This window comes from Ichthyophthirius multifiliis, assembly GCF_000220395.1.
Source record: "Ichthyophthirius multifiliis unplaced genomic scaffold scaff_1120509250860, whole genome shotgun sequence".
Taxonomy (NCBI): domain Eukaryota; phylum Ciliophora; class Oligohymenophorea; order Hymenostomatida; genus Ichthyophthirius; species Ichthyophthirius multifiliis.
In genome coordinates, this window is record NW_004086429.1 from 77,957 (window position 1) to 103,335 (window position 25,379).

The 25,379-nt window shown below is 15.1% G+C and overlaps 6 protein-coding genes across 6 annotated transcripts, besides 33 other annotated features; 3 read left to right on the forward strand and 3 right to left on the reverse strand. All coding sequences in view use genetic code 6, as the record gives it.

The window, feature by feature from the left end:
- Positions 1-1,265: 1,265 nt before the first annotated feature.
- Positions 1,266-1,335: a microsatellite.
- Positions 1,336-2,657: 1,322 nt separating this feature from the next.
- Positions 2,658-2,703: a microsatellite.
- Positions 2,704-2,881: 178 nt separating this feature from the next.
- Positions 2,882-2,928: a microsatellite.
- Positions 2,923-2,991: a microsatellite.
- Positions 2,923-3,015: a microsatellite.
- Positions 2,946-2,991: a microsatellite.
- A 180-nt stretch (positions 3,016-3,195) lies between the features above and the next one.
- On the forward strand, positions 3,196-5,224 carry IMG5_103590 (ATP synthase beta subunit precursor, putative). The gene is made up of 4 exons (XM_004035153.1): positions 3,196-3,279; positions 3,501-4,282; positions 4,332-4,911; positions 4,973-5,224. The coding sequence occupies exons 1-4, from the start codon at positions 3,243-3,245 to the stop codon at positions 5,080-5,082; spliced, it is 1,509 nt and encodes a 502-aa protein (XP_004035201.1). The 5' UTR covers positions 3,196-3,242; the 3' UTR covers positions 5,083-5,224.
- Positions 3,519-3,560: a microsatellite.
- Positions 5,225-5,341: 117 nt separating the features above from the next.
- IMG5_103600 (protein kinase domain protein) lies at positions 5,342-7,501 on the reverse strand (the record flags this gene model as incomplete). The annotated part of the gene is made up of 2 exons (XM_004035154.1): positions 5,342-5,773; positions 5,954-7,501. 2 exons carry the CDS (start codon positions 7,499-7,501, stop codon positions 5,342-5,344), a joined length of 1,980 nt encoding a protein of 659 aa, XP_004035202.1.
- Positions 6,999-7,059: a microsatellite.
- Positions 7,502-7,811: 310 nt separating the features above from the next.
- Positions 7,812-7,848: a microsatellite.
- Positions 7,813-7,847: a microsatellite.
- A 55-nt stretch (positions 7,849-7,903) lies between the features above and the next one.
- Positions 7,904-7,937: a microsatellite.
- Positions 7,907-7,937: a microsatellite.
- Positions 7,908-7,978: a microsatellite.
- Positions 7,912-7,958: a microsatellite.
- Positions 7,950-8,684, forward strand: IMG5_103610 (hypothetical protein; the record flags this gene model as incomplete). The annotated part of the gene is made up of 3 exons (XM_004035155.1): positions 7,950-8,100; positions 8,143-8,300; positions 8,453-8,684. Coding segments are annotated over 3 exons (426 nt in total), but the record flags the coding sequence as incomplete, so codon positions are not given.
- A 216-nt stretch (positions 8,685-8,900) lies between these two features.
- Positions 8,901-9,503, reverse strand: IMG5_103620 (hypothetical protein; the record flags this gene model as incomplete). Its single annotated transcript, XM_004035156.1, has 3 exons — positions 8,901-9,007; positions 9,069-9,168; positions 9,276-9,503. The coding sequence occupies 3 exons, from the start codon at positions 9,501-9,503 to the stop codon at positions 8,901-8,903; spliced, it is 435 nt and encodes a 144-aa protein (XP_004035204.1).
- Positions 9,504-10,182: 679 nt separating this feature from the next.
- Positions 10,183-10,235: a microsatellite.
- Positions 10,236-10,835: 600 nt separating this feature from the next.
- Positions 10,836-14,704, reverse strand: IMG5_103630 (hypothetical protein; the record flags this gene model as incomplete). The annotated part of the gene is made up of 9 exons (XM_004035157.1): positions 10,836-11,096; positions 11,158-11,232; positions 11,338-11,400; positions 11,618-11,672; positions 13,066-13,107; positions 13,471-13,526; positions 14,009-14,074; positions 14,260-14,397; positions 14,455-14,704. Coding segments are annotated over 9 exons (1,005 nt in total), but the record flags the coding sequence as incomplete, so codon positions are not given.
- Positions 11,234-11,281: a microsatellite.
- Positions 11,234-11,282: a microsatellite.
- Positions 11,236-11,303: a microsatellite.
- Positions 12,071-12,137: a microsatellite.
- Positions 14,099-14,133: a microsatellite.
- A 282-nt stretch (positions 14,705-14,986) lies between the features above and the next one.
- Positions 14,987-15,013: a microsatellite.
- Positions 15,014-15,234: 221 nt separating this feature from the next.
- Positions 15,235-15,282: a microsatellite.
- A 424-nt stretch (positions 15,283-15,706) lies between these two features.
- Positions 15,707-15,774: a microsatellite.
- Positions 15,775-16,147: 373 nt separating this feature from the next.
- Positions 16,148-16,192: a microsatellite.
- Positions 16,150-16,195: a microsatellite.
- Positions 16,196-16,909: 714 nt separating this feature from the next.
- Positions 16,910-16,959: a microsatellite.
- Positions 16,960-17,537: 578 nt separating this feature from the next.
- Positions 17,538-17,577: a microsatellite.
- Positions 17,578-19,619: 2,042 nt separating this feature from the next.
- Positions 19,620-19,660: a microsatellite.
- A 260-nt stretch (positions 19,661-19,920) lies between these two features.
- Positions 19,921-19,966: a microsatellite.
- Positions 19,921-19,974: a microsatellite.
- A 1,101-nt stretch (positions 19,975-21,075) lies between these two features.
- Positions 21,076-21,115: a microsatellite.
- A 1,716-nt stretch (positions 21,116-22,831) lies between these two features.
- Positions 22,832-22,893: a microsatellite.
- Positions 22,894-23,619, forward strand: IMG5_103640 (zinc finger protein, putative; the record flags this gene model as incomplete). The annotated part of the gene is made up of 1 exon (XM_004035158.1): positions 22,894-23,619. One exon carries the CDS (start codon positions 22,894-22,896, stop codon positions 23,617-23,619), a length of 726 nt encoding a protein of 241 aa, XP_004035206.1.
- A 68-nt stretch (positions 23,620-23,687) lies between these two features.
- Positions 23,688-23,727: a microsatellite.
- The last annotated feature ends 1,652 nt before the right edge of the window (positions 23,728-25,379 follow it).

Genomic DNA, 25,379 nt, shown 5'->3' on the forward strand with positions numbered 1-25,379 from the left:
TTCTATGTTTAAACTTAATTTGTTTTATTTAAAATTTTACAAAATTAAAAGGCTTGAAATATTTTTTTATATATTTTTTATGTTTATCCTATAATTAAACCACCATCTTTTAAATTTTTTTAATTTTATGAATATTTTTACTAAAGATGTATACTTTAATTTAATATTTTTTTCAATTAATTCTAATCAAATAAATTTTTACTATTTTTTAACGAATTATGACTATGAAAGCTTTAATTTGTACTTTTTTAATTTTAATAAATATTTGTTTATTTAATAAAGTAATTTTATTTTTATGAATCTTATGATATAATTGAATTCAATAATTCATTTTCGCTACTTTAATTATTTGTTAACTCTTATTTACTTTATATTTAGTCTTGATTATTTTTTTTAAAGGTACGTTTATTTATTAATTATTTTCTTGATGTTAATTTTATTTTTTATCTACTTATAAATTATGTTCCTATTAAATGATTTAGTCTTTTTTATTTAAACAATATTAGTGCTTTTATATTTGTAAAAAATCATCTTACAATTCGTTTTCTTTATAAACTTATTATTCTATTAATTATTTTATATTGATCATATTTTAATGTTATAATTTTATTATTTTAATTTTATTTTCTAAACTATTATTTCTTGATTTATTTATAAGCATATTTTATTAGATACTTTAAACTAATCTTATTTTGTATAAAAAAATAAAAAAAATTAAATTGAAAGTAATTACATTTTTTAATTAGAATTTTTATTTTCATTAGTAGGTTAATTTTAATGAACATAATTTTATTATTAATTTAAGATTTCTTTTGATTTCTTTTCAATTTATATCATTATTATTTATCGTTAACTTTTTAAATCTTCCATTTGCTAAACTATATTTTTATTTTCGATTATTCTATAAATTGGATGAGAAATTACCTATTTCTTTTTATATTATAAAGTTTAATTATTTTAATTAATTTGAAAAGCAACAGATGGAGAAATCTTTATTTTTTTTATAAAAATAAAAATAATTAAAAGACAATATATGAATAAAATTAAATAAAAAGAAATTAACTTAATTTAAATTAAAACGTGATCTAATATTAGTAATAAATTTACGAGAAGTTTTTTTTATAGTAGGAGAACATAAATTTTAAAAAGATGAATCAACTTAAGGTATTGCATGTTATGTATTAATAATTTTATCTTTTTATAATTTGATAAAATTTAAATTTATTAATTTAAAAATAAAATACTTTGATATTAATTATAACCAATATTATAATTATAAATATTATTATTATTATTATTATTATTATTATTATTATTATTATTATTGTTATTATTTTAATTATAAGATGATTATGATGATGAATCATTTTCATTTTTTTTACAAGAATTCTCTATTTATTTGAATTTACTTTAAAAATATATTTTTTAAGGACTTCCTTAATTAGTTAAATTATTATTTTTTATGTCGAATTTTATTTTTTCTTTTTAATCTTTTTATATATTTTTATCTTAATATTTTTCTTTTATTTATTTAAATTGTTAGATTAATTTTTTTTATTCATTATTTTAAGGATTTTTTTATTCTATATTTTGACCAAAAATTTTTTTTATTTTTTGCATTTTTTTTTTTTTATATTATAATTATCTATTTTAATTTTAAGCTTTTTCATAATCCATAAATTTATTACTAAAAATCTTATCTATTTAAGTCTAAATATAAAAATCTGTTGTTTAAACTCCATTAAAAAACTAAATTAGAAAATGATAAATATCTAATACAAATCTTAAATTAAATTATTTTCTTTCTTACGAAAATTATTCATAAATTATTTTATTTACATTATATGTCATTACAAATAATAAACATTCACTATATATATGTTTTGGATTAGGAAGTTTATTTATAAGTATTGTGTATTAGTAATTTATTTAATCTTTTAGATTTTTGAAAATCTTATTTCATATATATATGTATATATATATATAAATATAAAATTATTTTTTATTTACTTAAATATTTTTATAAATAAAAGGAAATTTTTCAAATAAAATTAACCAAAAAATTAATTTATTAAAATTAAGAATAATTTCTTAAAAACATAAAAAATTAAAATACTTATATTATTTTAAATTTTTCCACTTTTTTAAAATTTCGTTTTAAAAAAGATGTTCCATTTCATATTTAATGTTTATTTCTAAAGGAAATTCATTTATATTTTCAACAAATATTTAATTTAAACTTTTATATTTTTTATTGTTTTTTTACTCTTATTATTCTTATTCTTCTTTTTTGTTTTCTTCTTATTCTAAAAATTTATTGTTTTAATGATTTTTAAATATAAGCATTTATTAAGAATGAATTTCTATTTTATCAATTTCATTTTATATTTCTTCTTTTTGTTTTATTAGTTATGATTAAGTTAATTCTTAATTATTTTCTACTTATATTTTTTTCTTTATTTCATTTATTTCTTCCGATAAATTACTTAACGATTAACTTAGGTAACCAGACATTTATTTATAAATAACTATTAATATTAAAAAATATATTTTTAATATATAGATAAATATATATGAAGACTATTTATTTTTAAATATATTAAAAAATATTTAATTTATGTGTTTTTTGATTTAAATCGTTGCTATATATTAAATTAAAACAAAATATTTAATTTTTTTTAAACAACATTTTAGTTTTTTTTATTGATTTATTTTTATATATAATATAAAATATTTTATATTTCTTTGATATATTTAATATTAATAAATTTTTATTTTTAGATTTTATTTTATTTTATATTAAATTAATATATAATAATTAGTATTTTAATAAAATTTTTAGTTATATTATATATATTTTTTTTAAATCTAATTATTACTTTTAAAAAGATAAAAATTATTTAAATTAAAATCAAAAAATTTTTTAAAAATATATAATAATTTAAATATATTAAATATATTAAAAATATATATTATATATTTTAAAATATAAAAATATAATATAAAATAAATAAATTCATTTATTCTTGAATATATGTATTTATCCTTTTTTATTCACTTATTTTATAAAAGAAAAATAAAATTATTTATTTCTTTTATTTTTAATTATCTAATATATATAAATCCTTTTTTCCATCTCTTATTTTATAGAAGAGAAACAAAATTATTTTTTTTATTTTTTTCAATTAAAAAAAAAAATATAAAAGATATTTAAATATAAAAAATAAATAAGGAAAAAAAAAATGTTATCTAAAGCCATTAAAAACGTCTTAGTTAGATGTAAAAATATATATATTAAAAAAAAAACTTTCATTTAAAAATCACATACACAAACATTAAAAAAATCCTTTAAACAAATGAAATAAAAAAAAAACTAAATCAAAATTAAAAAACATAACAAACAATTTAATTTTCAAAAACATCAATCATATTTTTTTATTTTATAATAAAAATAAAATAAAAAAAAACATGAATATATATATATATATAAAAAAAAATAGCATTCGCAACAAAAGCCTAAACCTAAAAAACCTAAAAAACTTAAAAAACTTAAAATACCTCACTTGGTTAAGTATCATAAGTAATTGGTGCTGTCGTCGATGTCTAATTTGAAGGCGAGCTTCCCCAAATCTTAAACGCTCTCGAAGTCCAAGGAACCCAACATCGTTTAGTATTAGAAGTAGCCTAACATTTAGGAGACTCTAGAGTTCGAACAATCGCGATGGACAGCACTGAAGGTTTAGTTCGTGGTTAGAGTGTAGTAGATACTGGTAGTCCCATTTGTGTACCTGTTGGTCCATAAACATTAGGCCGTATTATGAATGTAATTGGTGAACCTATAGATTAAAGAGGCCCTATTAATACTTTAAAACATTATCCTATACATAGAGATGCTCCTTCATTTACTGACTAAGCTGCAGCTGCTGAAATTTTAGTTACAGGTATTAAAGTGGTCGATTTATTAGCTCCATATGCCAGAGGAGGAAAAATCGGACTTTTCGGAGGTGCTGGAGTAGGAAAAACAGTACTTATTTAGGAACTTATTAACAATGTAGCTAGACATCATGGTGGTTATTCAGTATTTGCCGGAGTAGGAGAAAGAACAAGAGAAGGAAATGATTTATATCATGAAATGATTGCTTCAAAAGTTATCAGTTTAGACAATGATGAATCTAGATGTGCTCTTATTTACGGATAAATGAACGAACCTCCAGGTGCTAGAGCCAGAGTAGGATTAACCGGTTTGACTGTCGCCGAATATTTCAGAGATGAGGAAGGAAAAGTAATACATATAACCTATTACATATTTATTAAATATATTTTTATTTTAGGATGTATTGTTGTTTGTTGATAATATTTTTAGATTCACATAAGCTTGTTCGGAAGTGTCCGCTTTATTAGGACGTATTCCGTCTGCTGTGGGTTATTAACCTACTTTGGCCACAGATTTGGGTGCTTTATAGGAAAGAATTACTACAACTAAAAATGGTTCAATTACTTCCGTATAGGCTATTTATGTACCTGCTGATGATTTAACAGATCCTGCCCCAGCTACTACTTTTGCACATTTAGATGCCACAACAGTACTTAACAGAGGTTTAACTGAATTAGGTATTTATCCTGCTGTCGATCCTTTAGATTCTACTTCCAGAATGTTAGACCCTGTAACTATTGGAGAAGAGCATTATTCAATAGCTAGAGGAGTCTAAAAATTACTATAGGACTATAAGAGTTTATAAGATATTATTGCTATTTTAGGAGTTGATGATCTTTCCGAAGAAGATAAATTAACAGTCTCTAGAGCTAGAAAAGTTTAGAAATTCCTTTCATAACCTTTCTTTATGAGTGAAGTTTTCTCAGGTATGCCTGGTAGATTTGTTGATCTTAAATAAAATGTGGCTTCATTTAAAGGTAAATAATAAATTAATAAATTAAATATATTTATTTTAAATCCAATTTATAATAAAAATAGCTTTACTTGAAGGAGCTGGTGACGAATATCCTGAATCATGTTTCTATATGAAAGGTGATTTGGAAGAAGCTTTGGCTGATGGAAGAAAAGCAGCTATGAAGTCTAAATGAGATACATATAATTTTTTATTATATAAAAAAATAAAATAAAAAGGAAATAAATAAATAAAAAATTATAAAAACATATATATATATATTTTTTCATAAATAAATTCAAAATATATATATACATATTATTTTACTTTTTCATTTATTTATTTTTCTTATTTTTTTTTATAAAATATTTATAAATTAAATATAAGAAAACATTTTTATTTTTTAAATACATAAAATAAATACTTATTTTTTATTAATTTTCAAAATTTTTTTTTCATTTATATAATTATAACATTAAAACATTAATTTCTTCAAATACCTACATTTAATTTTCATAAACTTAAGCCTATCCTAAAACCCAATTATCCTTAAGAATTTCTGTAATATTAAGTCTACTTTATTAATTAATAATCAACAACTAACTAATAAACTTTTAAGCCTAAAAACTCATATTTTTTTAAAACTTAAATTTCCCTTATTTTATTTTTTCTAAAGTTTAATTTTAAGATTCCTCATAAAAAGGCGCTTTACCTTATAAAATTTAATACGCTAGAACACCTAAAGCCCAAATATCTACATAAATATCATAACTTTCTCCATTTATAATCTCAGGACTTAAATAATCTAATGTTCCACAAAAAGTATTTCTTATATTTTATTAATAACATTTTCTCGAATATCCAAAATCTGCTAATTTTACTACTTCCTTTGGAAAAATAAAAAAACATTATAAATTACTTATATTTAATTTTTTTGAAAAAACTCAATAAAAAAAAATAATCATTAACCATTTTATATCACTTTTTTTATTCGAGTTTTTTAAAAAAAGTTACAGAGAAAATAAATATATAATATACATAAATTTTTATAAATATTTTTTTTTTACATTAGATATTATTAAATTATCAGCTTTTATATCTCTATGCATTATATTCATTTTATGCAAATAATAAATAGCTTAAGAAACTTACAATAAATAATAAGCGCCTTAAGGTTCTTATAAGCAATTATTTTCACTTTCTCGCAAATATTCAGAAAGTTATTTTCCTGAAACATATTCCATTACTAAATAAAAATAATACTGATCAGAAAAATAGTAATATAATTTAATAATATTAGGTTAATTACAAAAAGCTTAGATTTTTATTTCATGACTAAATTATTCTTCCATTTCATATTCAATCAATTATTTTTTACAAAGCCTTTTGATTGCAAAAAGGAAGCCGGTTTATTTATCTTGAGCTAAAAAAACTTCCGAATGCATACCCTTTCCTAATTATTTTATAAAAATTAAATCATTTAATCCATATTATAAATTATTCCGAATAATTTTTTTCTTTTATTAATATTATTACAATAATTAATTTAATGTTGTTAATTCACTTTTAACTTAATTATTGTTAAAAATACTTTATTTTTTTTAAATTTCTAAACTACCAATATTACTTTCTCTAATTTATATATCTAAAGGTTAGGTAATACGTTCTTCTATGATACTTTCATTAGAACTTATAATGCTTTTGTTATTATTTTCTATATTTTAGTCATTAATAATTTGAGTATTTACAGTTTTAATATTTTAATTATTTTCGGTTTCAATATTTTCGGATATTTATATATTCTATATTATATTAAAATCTTTTAAATTTGATAATGAGACTATTTTATCCTTAGAAAAATTATTTTAATTAACTTAAAAATCAGATATTAAAATATTATTATTTTAACTATAATGTTATTATTATATTTATTGTCTTAATTTTTCAAATTATATTTAATTTATAATTTCTTCTACTTTTTAAGGTTAATGAATATTAGACAAACTATTTTACTTATCATAATTAAAATATTTTAAGGAGCTTTCTTATAAATAAGTAATAGATCCTTAAGATTATTATTTAAAATAATTATTGTTTGAAAAATTGTTAATGTTATTATTATTATTATTATTATTATTATTATTATTATTATTATTATTATTATTATTATTATACAATTATTACTAAGCATTTAACTTAGGTGAAAGGCTAATAAATTCACAAGAATATGGTACATTTGAATTTAAATATTTTTTTTTATTATTTATTTATGGTGTTAGATATTCAATTTAATTATTTATATATTTTATGTATTTTTTATTTTAATTTATATCTTATAATTATTATTAATTCTTTATTTGTTCTTATATAAATATAACATTGTCACTTTATACTTTTTTCTTATTTACATTTTACTTTTAGTAATCATATAACCCGTAATTTATTTTTTATATTACCTGCTATGAGCTCCTATTTTATTAATCAATAATTTAATTTATTTCTTATTTAGAGTTTTTTGAAAAGCTTTTTACTTAATAATATTAGCTTTTATTATAATTATCTTCTATTTTATTTAATAATTTATTTATATCAGGGACTTCACTTCTAGATTACATTTTATTAACTCTTTTATTCTAACTGTATTTTTCTTTTGTTTCATTTATTGTTTGTTTTATTAACTCTATATCTTTTTATGTATATTTTGTTGGAGATTAACATATTTATTAAGACGTTTTATTTTATTGCTTTTTTTGAGCTTTCATAATTTCTATTTCTTTTATTATTCTTCTTGAATCTTCAGAAATATATGACATTTAATGCATTTTTAACTTTTTTATAGTTTTTACTTTTTTGTTATATTTATAAAAAATTCAATATGTATAATTTTTAATTTTTTTATATTTTAATTTTATAAAATAAATTAACAAAAATATATGCAAATTAAAATATATTAAATTAAAAAAAAGAAGATTAAATATAAAAAAATATAAAAATAATTATATATATATATTTTTTATAAGAAAAAAAAAAAAAAAGAAAAAAAAAAAAAAATTTAAATAAAAAAAGAATTAATTAATTAAACAAAAAAAAAAAATGTCTTAATTACATTGGGAATTAGTTAAAAATTTCAACTGCTACTAATTAAAAAATTTCGGATAAAAATTCACTAAGGATCCTTATTCATTAACAGGAAAAAACACTTTTTATGGATCAGGTAAATAAACCAAATTAAATATTTATTTTAAAATAAAAATAGGATTTTTACACTTAAGTGGTCTTGCTTTAAATAAAGGTGAAAAAAGCACAGTCGTTGCCTCGTTGAGAAAAAATTAAACCCATAAAAAAGTTAGAAAAAGCGGAAATCTTGAAGGCGCCTAATTAAATGTAAAAAGTGGATTCTAAAGAGTTGCAAAAGTAATTTTAAAATAAAATTAATATAAAAATATATAAATAGATATATTTTCATTTTTATTTAATAAATAATAAAATTATTAAATTTATTTTAAAAACATTTATATCATCAAAATATCTTTATTTTTATTAATTTATATTTACTAAATATAAAGGTTATCAGAAAAACATTTTAAACTAAAGGTGTTAGATAAGCAGCCCTTAGAAAACTTGTTAACTTCCACAGAGCTAGCGTTAGAGCATAAGTTAATGCCAAAGCATAAAAGAAATGATTAAAATTTTTTAAAATAAAAAATTATTTTATATAATGTTAATGAATTTTTTTTTATTTAAATAAAAATTAACAATAAAGTAAAATATTTAAACATTTTAAATATAATTTTTTTATTTATTTTTTTAAAATTAATACATTTTAAATTCATATATATATTTATTTTCATTTTAAATAATTAAAAAAAACATAATTGTTGTTATATAAAGAATATATTTTATAAATAATATTCTTATATTTAATTAAAAAATAAATATTATTGTTTTTGATTAATATTTAAATTTGTTAAATGAAAATACATATTTATTTATAATATTTTAATTTCTTTATATTCATTTACCAATAATTAAAGCTTTTAATTAATCTATTGTTATTATATCTTCTTTATTTCCACCATATTTAATCATTACTTATATATCTTAATCACTAAGTCCTAAATCTATAAAGATTATTTACATATACAAAAAATTTATATATATTTATTTAATAAATATGATTACTATATATTCTAGAAGCCTCTTTTAATTCTTGTGTACTTATATAACCATTTTGATTTCCTATTTCATCAAATCTCTAACAAATAATATCAAGATTTTCACTCTTTTTTTATAATAATAAAAGAAATATAAAATTTATTTATGATTATAAAAATTAATAATGAAAAAAATGATTATTTTTCTTATAAAAAATGATTATTTATTTAATACATTTGTAACAAAATCAAAATCGAATAATTCCATAAATTATTTTTAATCTAATTTTAATCCTTTCCTTTTTTATAATTTCTTTATCAACAATTTACAATTATCTGAAACTGATGATTCGTTTATACATTCTAAAAATTCAGAACTATCTACCATATTTGTATTTGGATTTTTAAATTCTTCAAAAAGTTCCAATGCTTAATTATGAGATTCATTATCCATATAGTTCATTTTTAATTATTTTAATAAATTTTATTTGTAATTTTTTTATTTTTTTTGTTAATTAATAAAAGAATTATATGTTTTAAAGTTTATATTTTAATTAATCAAAAAATAAATAACTCAAATTATTATATTTTTAGATAAAAGTTATTCATACTTAAACTGAAAAGCAATCTTAAATATATTGAAGTATAAAATTTTAGTAATTCATAAAGTTACTTAAATAGAGTAAATATAAATATCATAAATAAAATATTATCAAAATAAAGTTATTAAATATTTAATATAATTAAAAAACTTAATTTGTGAAAATATATAAAACTTTTTTTTTGCAAATTTTATATTTATCTATTTATAATTTATTATTTTCTAACTTATATTTAGCAAAAAATTAATATCTTCTATTAATAAGAAAAAAAAGCTATTTTAATTTTAATCTATCTTTTGCATAATTAAATAATATTATATATATATGTATGCTTTATATGTCATATAAATTAAAAACAACCAATAATTTATCATTTTATATAATATTTTATTTATTTTAATTACATAAAAAGATTGTTTTGTTAAATATTATAAAAATGATTATTTATTATATATAATAAATTTTTATATATATATTTTTGAAGATATTATTTATGTATTATATAATTTAATTATATATATTAATAAATAAAAAAAAAAGATAATAATAATAATAATAATAATAATAATAATAATAATAATTATAATAATAATTTATTGTTATTTCTTTTTTTTTAGATTTTTATTAATAATTTTATTTATTTTTTATTTATATATTGATTTTGTTATTAATAATTAGAATTATTAATATTTATTAATTTTATACTAATTATTAGGTTTCGAACATATATATATACAACTCTACAATTTATATTGTACTTTTTATAATATAAAACAATATCTTACATATTATTAATTATAATAAAATATTAAAATATTTATAAAATAATATTTTTATATAATATTATGGTATATTTTGATAATTTAGAATTTTATTCAATTTAAAATAATAATAATAAATCTTAAATTTTTATTTCTGAATTTGATTCTAATAAACTTATATTATTTTGAGATTTATAAATTTAATTTATTAATTAAAATACATATTGGTTTAATTATATTTTGATATTTATCTTGAAAACTATAAAATGATTATTATATTATACTAATTTTTTTTTTTTTTATTTACTTTATTGAATTAAAGCAAAATTTCTTAATTTTATTTTTTGATATATTGTTTAAAAATAAATAAACTTAAAAATATTAATTTAATAAAATAAAATAAAACTTTATGAAAAATATATTTATATTTTTTCAAATATTTATCCCACAATTTTACAATATACAATATAATTCTTCTTATTAAACTGAATTATTAAGAGCTTAAATATTAAATTTAAGTCTATTATGCTATTTTCTAACAAATAAAACTAGTTCAGGTAAAATTTTCTAGTAAAGACTTTCAATTAATAATTCATAGTTACCATTTAAAATATTTGCATCAGTTAATTTTACATGTAATTGTTCGTTTCTTTTATGTTAATCTTCAATTGTTTTATTTTAAATATCTACAAACTAATAATTAAAATTATAAATTAAATAATATAAACTTGAACAAAAAAAAAATTATAATTACATCGTAAAGAACTTAATATTTATCTTTTTCGATTTTTATTTATTTATAAAGTTCTTCATTTTAATTCATCAAAGTCTAAAAAAAAATATATATAAAAAATAATAATATTATAAAATATAAAATAAATTTATATAAAATTAAATAAAAAAAATATTATAATATAAATTAAAATAAATTTACATTATTTTAAATAATTAAACATTTTCCTTCTGAAATTTAAGATTTCAAATTCAAATTTTCTTCCTGTAATTAAATTATTTATTATTTTAATTATAAAATTTGATTATCATTTTCTTCCTTTTTATTTTATTTGTATTATTCAAATTCAATTTTAAAAGCCCATATTTCATCTTTTAAGGATTTTATTTTTTCATCTTTCCTTTTTTTTAATTCATTAATATCTTAAATATTCTATAAAAATTATGTTTAATTTAATATAAAAAATATAAAATTTATTAACATTTTAAGAACAATGTGAACTTTCTAAAGAAATATTAACTATATTATCTTCTGCTCTTTTAATATATTATTTAAAATCTTAAAGTGTAGTCGATAAATCAAACTATTATTGATTAGAATTTTGTGAATTTTAATGACTTAATTAATTTTGTAAATCTTCAAATTTATAAAGCTTTTATTAAATGATTTAAAGTAAATTGTTTTTTTCGTTTATTTCTTCTTATAATGTATTTATTATTCTATCTTATTTAATTTAATTTTCTTTTATTTCTTAAATTTTTATTTTCTTTTTTTCTCTTTTCTTATCTAAACTTTCAATTTGTTTTTTTTTAAATGATTCTTCTAAATTTTTTATATCAATTATTGTTTCAATTTCTTTTTTTTTGTTTATAATTAATATTAAAGTTTTAAATTCTCTTCCTCAAATTAATGAATTTTACTTTTTTTTAATTAAAATAATAAAAATAATAAAAATAATAATAATAATAATAATAATAATAATAATAATAATAATAATAATATATTTCTCTTTTTTTACATTTATTATTGATTCATTATGTTTTCTATTTCTTTTACTTTTTTTCCAATTCAATTAAAGTAGAAGATTATTTAATATTTTAATCTAAAAATTATTTTTAAATAAGTTAAAAATAATTATCGAAAAACTCAAAAATAAATCTTGTTTATGTTTCAGCTGCTAATTTATCTAAAAAAATAATCATAAAATAATATAAAAATTATAAAAATAAAATACATTTAAAAGGTCCACTAGCTAAATTAAAATAAAGAATAATTTTATCAGTATATATTTATTATTTTTATAATACAGAAGTTTCCGAAATAATAAAATTTTAATCTGAAAAAGAAGTTAAATTCTCATTTTGGAATTCCTCATAAATAGAAGCGAGTAAATTAGTACAATGTTATTCACTTGCTTACTCATTTTTTCTAATTTAATCAAAATAATTTTTATTCATTTGATCTTATAACTAATTTCTCTAAGCCAAAACTAATTAAACTTAATTTATAGTTTCTACTCTTAAATCAAATTCTTTTAAATTTTATTCTTAAGCTTCATAAAATTTATTTTCAATCACTATTTTTTCTAAAGGAAATTAGTTTTCGTTAAGAGTACTTTCAATCTATTTTTTTGTTTTTGTTTAAATGATTATTCATTTATTTTATTTACAAAATTTAAATATTGTTCATATTATTCTTCTTTTATATTTTTGATATAAATTCTTAAATGACTTTCAAAAGCTTCTAAATAATTAATTTATTTATCCTAAGAATAAGACTAACAGAATTCACAAATCATATTAAATAATAAATATCCATTTATTTTTACTTATTATATTTATTTTGGTTAAATTAATAATATTTGCCTTTTTAAAAAAATATTTTATAAAAAATTTGATGTGTTTTAAATAAAAATGTTTTTATTTTAACTCAAACTCTTCTAAAGAAGTACAGATTTAGTAATTTTAAGAACTATTTTATAAAACAAAATTATTTATTATTATTAATAAATTCGGATTTAATTATCTTTTTAATAAAAAAATTAATTAACTTTGTAATATATTATTATGTTACTTGCTTATTATAATATATTTAGAAATATATAAATAAAATGATAGATAAATAAATGCAATTTAATTAATTCCTTATTCAGGATTATATTCTTCATATTTATTAAACTAAAATATCATTATTAAAACATCCTGTTCTTTCTATATTGTTTTTTTATAAATATAAATTCCTTTTTATTTATAATTCTTATATTGTAATTAACAATTTTTTTATATACCTTATTCAGATTAATTTATATCTATATTTTTATCATAATTTATTTACAATAGGCTGTAAGTTCTTTTAACATCAATATCATCACTAACGCATATAGGTAAAATCTTTTTTTTAATTAAAATAAAATAATTAATAATTTTTGTTATTATGATATACATTATTATGTTTATGGTACTATAAAAATTTCATCGCGTTTGTTGTTATATCAATTTAGTAATTAATTTAATTTGTATTATCATCTTTTGTTTTTTAAATATTAAATATTTTTATTATATTTTCTAGTTCTTCCATAAGAAATATATAAATTATATAAATATTTTTTGATGTAAATATAAATATAAAATATTTTTTTTAATTTATAAAAAAACTGATAATATAAAATAATATTAATTTCTTTCATTATTAATAATTTTTTTTAATTTTAAAATTATAATATTTAATTCATATTTTATTGTTTTAAATTAGCTTTAATGAATATTAAAATAATGATTGTTTTAAATGAACTTTGTTAACTTTTATTAATTATTTTATATATTATTATATAATTAATAATATAATATTCTTAAATATTGCGAATAAAAATTACTAGATTTTCAGGTAACAATTATACATAAAACAATATAGGAACAATAGAATTATTAAAAATAATAAACTTATAATTTATAAATTAATTTTATATAATAAAAATATAATATTATAAAAAAAATAATAAAAATATAGGAAAACTATTAAATTTTTGTAAATTTAATGGTCATGTTATATTTACATTAAAATTTATAAAATCATGTAAAAAAAAAAAATTAATTATAATTATGTTAAAAAATTAATATTTCATACTAGTTTTTTAAGATCTTTATTTATCTTTTCCATAGACTTTTATACTTTATCTTATTTATAATCAACTATATCTAGCTGTTAGTTTTATAAACCTATATTATTTCCAATTAATATATTATCATTTTTAAGTCTAGTAATCTAAAAAAATGAAATAATCATAAAATGAATTTTATTATAAAAATTATTTAAGATTACTTAATTATTTAGTTCTTATAACATATTATTTTAATCGTTATTATTATCAAGATTTTATTAATTTTAAGGATTATTTTATTTATTCAAATTTGTTTATATATCTTTCCATTCATCTAACTCTTTATTTTTTTTAGGAGTCTTAAATATATTTAGTATTCTTATGAAAAAAGATTTCATTCCATTAACTTTATATTAACTATCATATAAATCTTATTATTATTAATTTAAGTTTTAATTTACATTATTTAATATATCTATTATTAAAAAAATATAAATATAATTAAATTAGATTTAGTTTTTAACTTTGTTGATCATATACAATTTGTTTAGTTGATTAGCTATATTAAGATGCTTCGTTTATATTTCTAAGGCTTTCCTATATTAAGTCTTGCTATTATTTAGTATAATTTTACATTTTTTTTAATTTAAAATAAGAATAATTAATAAAAAAAAAAAGAATAAATATTATATATAGTGAAGTATAGGCTAGTAATATAAAATTAAAATTTATTTATTTTTTTCAAACAAAAGTAAATATATATAAAAAAATATATATAAATATATTATTTCTTATATATTCTATTTGTATATTAAAATATCATTTCATATCATAATAAAAAAAAAAAAAAAAAATTATTTTAAAATTTTTAACAATAAATTTATAAAGTTTTTTGTATTAAAAATCAATAAAATAATTTGCATTAAATCAATATTTAAATTTGCAATATAAAATTAAGTTACAATTTTTTGAAAATAAAAACATATAAATTAAGCAATTATAAAATTAAAAAAAAAAAAAAAATTTTAAAAAAATAAAAATAATTATAATAAATTAAATATTCATATAAATAAAAAATGATTAATGAAAGAAAATATCTTTTTTTACGAAAAAAATTAGATGAAATGCATTATAATTATCCTTTATAATCAGAAAGTGCTTTGTTAGTTGAAAATATACTCCAAGATTTAATAAAAGCGAAAGAAAATTGTTAAAAATTATAAGAATAAAATAATAGCTTATAAGATTAAGTTAATAAAACAGAAAAGAGTGTTCACCCTTTACAATTAGAAAATAAAAAATTATTAAGAGAAAATAATATTTTACATTAATAAATAATGGAAACAAAAGAGCAAATGCAATAAAAAGATAATATATATGAAATAAAAGTAAAACATATTTAAGGTGAAAGAGATGATTTGAAATTTGTTGTTTAATAAGAATAAATAAAGTTTAGAACGCTTGAAAAAGAAGTATATATATATATATATATATATATATATATATATATATATATATATATATATATATATATATATATAATTGAGTTAATAATTTATTAAAAATATGTGTATTTTTTTATTGATTTTTTTTTTTTTTTCTGAAATAAATTAGTTTTTATTTTTATGTAAATAAAATAAATAAAAAAAAAGTATTAATCCCTTAAAAATAAATTGGATATTATATCAGCCAAAGTATATTTACCTTCATGCGAAAAAGGATTTGAAGATTTATAAAAAAATATGTAAATTTAAATAATTCATAACCAGCAAACATTTCTTTGAGAAAGTATGAGCATGTTCATTAAACTAGTTAATTAAAAAAGGTTAACATAAGAATGAATAACAAAATTAACATTAAGACGAAAATATATAAAATAGTTCAAATTTAATATTATAAAATAAAAATAATGATTAAATAAATAAAAATAAATAAGAAATAATAAATTAATAAAAATAAGAAGTTGAAATTATAAGATAAGAAAATAAGCATCTTAAACTTTAAGTCTAAAATAGAGATTAGGAAATTAATAGACTTTAATCAAGAATAGATGGTACATATCATATATTTTTATTAATTTATTTATTTTTTATTAATAGTTGGTGTAACTCATATTGATAAATTATATAATTAATATGAAATTAACTAAAATAATGAAAAAATCAAAATTCTAAACCATTAAATTGATTATTTAACTAAAGAGAATTCACGCTTAGAATAATAAATGAATTAATCGAAAAATTCTTTTGAAAATATTAATGGTTTAAGAAATATTAACTAAACTCTACAAATTGAAAATAAAAACTAAAAGTAAAAAATTAAAGATTTAGAAGCAAAAATAATTACTTTTGAAAAAAGATTCAATAATAAATATTAAAACGTAAAATAAAAAAAAATGTATATATTTATTTATTTTTGTTAGTAAAGAAATGAAACCGAAAATGATAAAAATAATCAAATTATAGAATTTTAAGATAAAATAATTAATTTAGAAAATGAAAATAAAGAGTTAAATTAAATTATTTAAATCAAAAAAGAAGATGAATAAGATTGGATAGAAAAATATTAATAACTTCAAGAAGAAAACCATAGACTTAACTATAATAAAAAAAGAGGATAGTTTTAAAATTAAGTAATACATGAAAATATTGAAGGAGAAGAAAATGAATATTTAATATAATAAGTAGAAAAATAAGAATAATAAATAGAAGAATATAGAAAAATAATTGAAAATTATCAAAATAAAGAAATAGATAATTATACTGAAGAATAAATCTAATAGTTTAAAAATGAATTAAATATAACAAGTTATTATTATTATTTAATATATTAATAAGTTTTTATTTATCTACTTATATAAAAATAAAGATTTTTATTCAGAATTCGAAAGACTTAAATAGGAAGTTTAGTATTTGTAGGCTAAATTAGAATAAAAATGATTTTTTTTTTATAATAAAATAAAAATATTAAGTTTTTATAAGAATAATAATAAAAAATTTATATAATACATAAATAATAGAAAAAAAAAATGAATTTAATTCTAAAAATTTAATTTAAAATAATTTATTTCAATTAAATATATACATTTTTTGTTATTTTTATTTTAAAATAAAAATATAATTTATTAAATATAAAACATAAGTCAATATTTATTATTTTTATTAAATTTTATTAAAACATATATTAAATTTAAATAATTTTATAATTAATAAATATCATACAAAAAAAGTATGTTAAAAATATAAAAAAGTTATAAAAATATAATAATCTTCATAAAATTATTAAACAAACAAATAAATATATTAAAAATATATAATAAAAACAAAAATATATATATATAAAAAAATGCAAAATATTTATTAATTGTAAGGTCAATAAAAAATCAAATCAAAGAAAATATCATAAACATCATATATAGGGTCAAATGACTTTTAATTTATAACTTAAAAGCATGAATTTGACAAATAAAATAATTCAAAAAATAGTCGATAATAATTTTAAAATACAGAAAACTTTTCAATATAAAAAAGTTAGCAATAAGTCTAACAACAAATGCAAAGAAAAAAATGGAATGCATAAAGCTTTATGCCAGGATCAACTAGTTAAAAATTTATTCGCTAATATAAAATGGGTAGATTGAACAAATTACACAGTTTAAAACAAGATTATGAATTTTTAAATTCCCCACACCATGTACAAATGCATTAAGGAAATAATATATACCCTTATTAAAATATACAAACAAGTCGTTTTGGGGTCACAGGAAGTTATGATTATAGTAAATTTGTAAATAAAAAATAAAATAAGGAACAAATTATGAAAGAATAAATGGAAATCAAATATATAGATATTGTTTCTTAACCACTTTTAAAAAATACAAAATTTATCGATAATGAAAAATGTGCACATAGTTTAAGTAACTTGAGAAAAAATAATTCCCGAAAAATTTTTTATTTTAGAAATAATTTAAATGTAAATTTATAATTTGATAGTTAATAAATATAATAAAATAATAATTTAAAAGAATAAAAACTTTAATTGATGAACTCTTAAAATTAAAACAATTAAAACTTTACATAATAAAAAAGCGGATAAGTATATAAAAAGATTAAATTACCTAAATTTGCTACTGATTTAAATACTATTACAATATTTTCAAAAGCTAAATCTTAGCTTATTAATTATATGAATAATATTGGAGTTAAAACAAATTCTTCCAAAAATATTTTTGTTGAATAAAAAAATTATATAGCTTGATTTAATTTTTATTTTTATATAAGTTATAATTATTTTATAACACATATATTTTTATTTTTTTCATAATTAATTAAAAATTAAGTTTATAAGTTTATTATATGTATGAATAGAAAAATAAGTTAAAAACAAAAGAAAAAAATTATTTATGGTAATCATGTTAAATTACTATTAATATATAATAAAAAATAAAAGATATTTAAATAAAAAATATGGCTATAAAAATATTATTTTTAATATAAAATAAATAGATATTATATTTTTTAAATATTAATTTATTTTAATCAAATATCTTTATGCTTTTTTTTTTCTAATATATTTTTAATTTTTTAAAAAATTAATCAAAAATAAATACATTTTTTTCGCTTTTTTTTGTATTGTTTTTTTGAGTTTGCTTTAAAAATAAAATTTATAAAACAAATAATTAATAAAATTTTTGTATAAAATAACTCTTTTATTTATTCATCCTTTTCACATTCAAATCAAAAAATATTTTTAGAAAAAATTGATTTCGTTGATTAATAATAAATAAATTTTGTTTTTAGATAGATAACATGATTTTTATAAATTTGAGGAAGTATAGTAGGTTTTTTTTTTTTTTCTTATTTTTTTAAAAAAAATTAAAACTTTTATTTTGTCACTTTTTTAAAATGATATTTTATATTTACTTAATCATTTTATAATTTTTAGAATATAAAATAACAAATTATATTTTAATAATTTTATATTTGTTTGCATAAAATTTTGATAAGTATTAATATACTTCTTTTTAATAGTCAAATACAATTGTATTCTATTTATTAATTCTATATTTACAATATATTTTTAAATTTTTATAAATTTTATTTAAATATGAAATTTAAATTTGAAATATTTTTATATAATTAAAAATTAACATTATTATAAAAACAATATATTATTAATTTATAAAAATTAATATTGTATTTTTAAATATTTTTAAATTTTATTTAATTGAATATAAATCTATATTTAGTCATTATATTTATTATAAATTTAAGATTTTAATTATGATAAATATTTTTAACAAACTAAATTAACAAATTCTTTTAAAAAGTCAAATATTATAACTAATTATTTATATATAAATTTTTATTAAATTAATAACATGAAAATTATATTATATTAATATTAAATATTTATATTATATTATATAAACAATTATTTTATATATGATTAATATTTTTTTTTACTTTATATAATTATTAATCAAACATTTTAATTAATTTGTAAATATGTATAAATTTTGTTTTATTTTTTATTTTAAATTTTAAATTAATATAATAATTTTAGTTTTAGTTTTATAAAAGTATTTTAAATAAATTACATTTTTATTTTACTTATATAATTTAATTTAATTCATTTATAAGATGTATTGTTTTCTGAAGATTATATTTATTTCCCCTATGTATTACTATTGTTATTGTTATTGTTATTTTTATTATTATTTTTATTGTTATTATTTTTTTTTCTTGCATTTTATATTTAATCCATTAAATAATTAATTTTTTTTAATTCTAAGCTTTTTAATTATAAAAGAGTATAAACAAAAATATAGATAAGAATGAAAGTATTAAAAAAAAAGTATGAATATTAATAAACTAGTATTTTAATTACTAAAAAATATTTTCATATATGTAATTAAATTCATATTCAATTAGATTTTAGTTTAACCATTTTATTTCTAAACCTAAATTAACATTATAAATGATAACAAAAGATATAATTAAATATTAAAAGAAGGCTAAATATTATTCTCTTTACTTGTAAAGAATCGTTTATAAAAAATAAATATTAAAGTTTTTATTAATTAAAATCAAAAAGGAATTAATTATAATTCCATATATAAAGAAAAAAGGAATGATAATAATTTTATTAATAATGAATCCATTTATTAGAATTAAATTTGTTATTCTTATTAAATCATCATTATCCTTTAAAAATTAAATATAAGAAATTAAGAATTTATTTATTAATTAGGAAATTAATATAATAAAAGAAATCATTAAATCAGAATAACACATAAATTCTTAAACATAAACTAAATTAGCATTATATCTAACCAAAAATTAAATTTAGTAAAAAGAATATATTATAAATGTATTTAAAAAATGTAATTAATATTTAAGTTAAAATCTTCTAAATTTATTTAGATAAAATATATTTATCAATAAATAATTATTACAGATGGAAATAATAAAAAAAAGGCAATAAAATAATATCTTTTAAAAAAGCATTAAATAATCAATTTAAGATTATTCAAATTTAAAAAAATAATCATCATATATAATATATGCATAAAAAATTCCACAATTAATTAAAAAAATAAGACTTTAATTAATTGAAATAATTAATTTACTATACTAATTACATCCTAATATAATAGCCTTTCTTTATATTTATTCTTTCTATATGTTTCTATAATTATTTAAGAATGTTTGCGTAATAAAAACATTAAAAAAAACAAAAGTATTTTATTAAATCTAAGAAAATTCAAATTAAAATAATAATAATAAAGCAAATAAAACAAAAAAAAAAGTTTAGAAAAAGTATATAAATTATTCGTTTAATTAATTAATAATAAATCATTTAATTAATATTAAATATTTATCTATATAAGAGAATGTAAGAAAATAATAAATCCAATAATATTAACATAAATATAAAATTATGCAATATTTTTATATGTGTAGTTTAGTTAAAATAACTTATTTATTATATTTATTTTATTTATTTATTAAGAAATTTATTTTATATCTATGCTTTAAAGGCTTTTTCTTTTTATGTATTATTATTTTTCCTTTTATATGAAATCTTATTTACCCATAACTAAAAAATGGCTTATTGAACCTCTTCTTTTTTTTAAATTAAATTTAGAAATATTGATTTCTTAATTTTAGATTTCTTTCAAATAATCATTGGAATTTAAATAAACTTCTTAATCATGACATTAAAAAGGAATTTTTTATTTTTGTAAATTTTCTGTTTCTTAGTTAACAATAAATAAATTTTTAGGCATTTCAGATGTCATTTATACAAATTTAAGAATGCTTTTAGGCGGAATTTAATTTTATTTTCTTTCCTCACTAATTAATTATTGAAAATCTTATTTTATAGTATCTTAAACACAAAAATATTGTATTTAATTATTTTCTTCATTTAATAAAACATTTTTTATTTATTTTATACTATGAGACTTTTTAAATTATCTTTAATTTGAATTGTTATTATTGTTTTAATTACTTATAAAAACGCTTAAAGTATTGACCTTTTATCTTGACATTTAAGTATTTTTTTGTTTTGTTTAATTTTATTTATTATTTAATATTTGTTAAATAACTAATTATTTAGATACAAAATAATATGGATAATTATAACATATTACAATTTAAAATAATAATTAATTTATTTAAATTATTATTGTAATATCTATTAAAATAAAAAAATAAATTAAATATAACATTATAAAAGTTTAATTTTTATTTTAATATAATAAAAAAATAATTATATTAATTAAATCAAGTATAAAATTAAATATTAAAATATATGTTTTTAATATAAAATTAAATTTAGGTATTATATAAGTTATATATTTGTTTTCTAAATAAAATTTCGAAGGTCACTTGAAAATTTCAACTTATTTAAATTATATATTTATATGGAAGTTAAAATATTTGATACATAAAAATTAAATAAGAAAATAAAAATTATAATTATATAATATTAACTTCTTATTATAAAAATTAGAATAGACCATTAAAAAAAACTATGAAAATTAATAAAATGACAATTTCCACAATATAATCAATTAGACATATTATTATATTAAAAATAAAATACAATTATTGCATCTATTTTGACGTTAACTTTATATATATTTAAATTATTAATTTATAAATAATAAATAATTAAATAAAATTTTTAACTAATACGAAATAAGTTAACAAAAAATAGTAATACAAAATTATGCCTTAAATAAAATATAAATATATTTAAAAGTAGTTCTTACATTTTATTTTCTTAGCAACTAAATAATATATTAATTTGTTTTGTTTCTTTCTTATTTTTTCTGTATTTTTTATTTTAAAACCCAATCAAAAAAAAAGTCAATTTTCCATTTTTCTTGTCCTCTTTTATATATTACTTGAATTTTTTGTTAAAAAAAATACATAAAAAGTAAAAAAGATCAAGTAATATAATCTCGAAATTATATTGATCCAAATAATATTTAATCAAAGCTAAAATTAAAAATAAATTCAGAAAAATAAAATTACAAAATTACAAATAATATATAACTTAATTAAAATAGTTTTTATAATTTTTTAGATATTATTTTTTTTTAAAAAAAAATAAAAAATATTATTTCCTTTTAATTAAAAAACAAAAAAATGTCCTAATAGCAATAAGCAGTTTATCCTCAAAGCTACAATACCTAATTTTAACAATAAAACCCCAAATTCCAAGTGATATAAACTCCTATAGTATAAAGCAACAAATACAAAACAAACCTCTGTCGTCATTTTAAAAATGGAAATTGCTAATTAGGATCTGCCTGTCATTTTGCGCATGGTTAAGAAGAGTTAAGAAACACAAACAATCCAACTCCTATAAATGTTCCTACTTCTTAACCTAAGGTATTATGTAATAACTATAAAACAGTCAAATGCCAATATTTCCAAAGGGGATTTTGTAAAAATTAACAAGCATGCTCTTTTCCTCATGGAGATGAAGAAATGATGTCAGGTATAAGTTCTTTCCCTACAAGCGTACAAAGCACACCAAGCTAAGGAATGTTAAATTCTCAAGACTCTCTTTTATATATTTCTATAATCTCTAATCTTGAATAGGTTTTCAGAAATAATTCAAGTGTTTTACAAAAATTATAAATCGCTTAATAATTTGCTAGAATGGGAGATTAGAATAATGCTTTTCAAATTATTAATGAAATTATGAAAGATACAAGTAGAAGTGAAGAAGAAAAATAATAATATCGAATTATTGTTACTAATGCTTAAATATATTATTAAAATATGTATAGTTAATAATAAATGTTTCAATAATAATATAACAACATGAACTAAAATTAAGCTTATTATATGGGAGCTTAATAATGATATATTTATATAAATATCTTTTTTTTTTTTTTAATAAAAGAAAATATATATATATATTTAATAAAAGGAATAATAATTAAAATATAATTAATAATTTTATAAATATAAATTTTATATATTTTTATACTTTTATTATATTTAATTATTTATTTTTATTTTTTTAATAATTAAATTAGACTTAATGTCTTTTTATTTTTTTAAAAAATATATAAATATTTAAATTAATTTTTGGCTATAAAAATAATAATCGCGTTTAAAAAATTTTAATTAAAATAAATATATATATATTAACAAATTAAATTAATCGAAATAATTGTAAATATAAACAGCAAATATATTTTTTTAAATATTAAAATATTTTTTCTATATATAAGTTAAAACAAATAAAATATGTATAAATACGTTATAAGTTTCTACTTACAATATTAAAATTTAAATATGATCTTTTATGAATTATAATAATCTTTTTTTTTATATAAATATAGAGGGAAATCATAAATATATAGTAATCATAATAAGTTAAAATGTTTTATAATATTAATAATACTTTATTATGCTTTTTTATATCTTCTATAAATAGTTTTCATATTTTTTTTGTTATAAAATAAAAAAGAATTTACTATACAATACCTATTTTATTTATATAGAAAGTTTAAATTTTATATATATAAGTAAAAAATCTCAAAAATTAATATGAGAATTATGTATATCTCAATATATATATATATTAATTTTTAAAAATGATTTATATATTATTTATTTATTTTTATTAATTATTAAATACTTATTAATTTCACCTTACTTTTTAGAATTAATCTAGAAAATTTTCCTTTAAAATTATATCTTATTTAGCTTTTTTTAATTTAATTAAATTTACAATGAATATATTAAAAATAAAGCAAGATTATATATATATTATTTTAAAATTTAAATAAAAAATTTAATTGAGAATTATTTTTATTAATTTTTTTTAAAAAAATAATATTTTTTTGATATAATCATAGCCATAAAGTTAATAATTTATATATTTATACTTAATAAATAAATATAAATTTAATACTTAATTATTATTTACAAATTATTTAAAATAAAAATCACGAATGTATTAATATTATTAATAACGAAAATTTTATTTATAAATTATAAAACTTTGAAAGAGTATATACAAAACATTATTAACATCTTTTTCTAAAGTAAATATAAAAAAATATTATTCTAAATTTTAATCTTCTTTACAATTTAAACATAAATAGTATAAATAATAAAAGAAGAAAAAAAAAATAATAAATAAAAAAATATATATATTTATTAATTGCAAACCTAAATTTTACTTAAACTAAAAGCATATACAATAACTTAATTCGCTAATAATTTTTCTTAATTAAATTGATGCAGTTCCTAATCTACTTACACCATCATAAACAATAATAGTTTATTTTTCTTAAACATTTCCTATATATTTAATTAATTAGTAGACAGTAAGAAAATCTTCAATAATCTTTGCGCTAAATCAAATAAATTAGATTTTTCTTTTAATTAAATTAAATTATATTTTCTTTATAAACAATTGTATATTAGTTATATCCTCCTCTATTTAATAATGCTAAAGATCAGTAAGGTCTTTATTTAATATATATCCGATAACTTATAATTCAAGTATTTTATTTTGCATTTTTTGAGTCTTTAATATCTACAATATATCTTTATTTTTTATGTATATTTAATATATTTTCTATTTCAAAATTATAGATATTTACTAA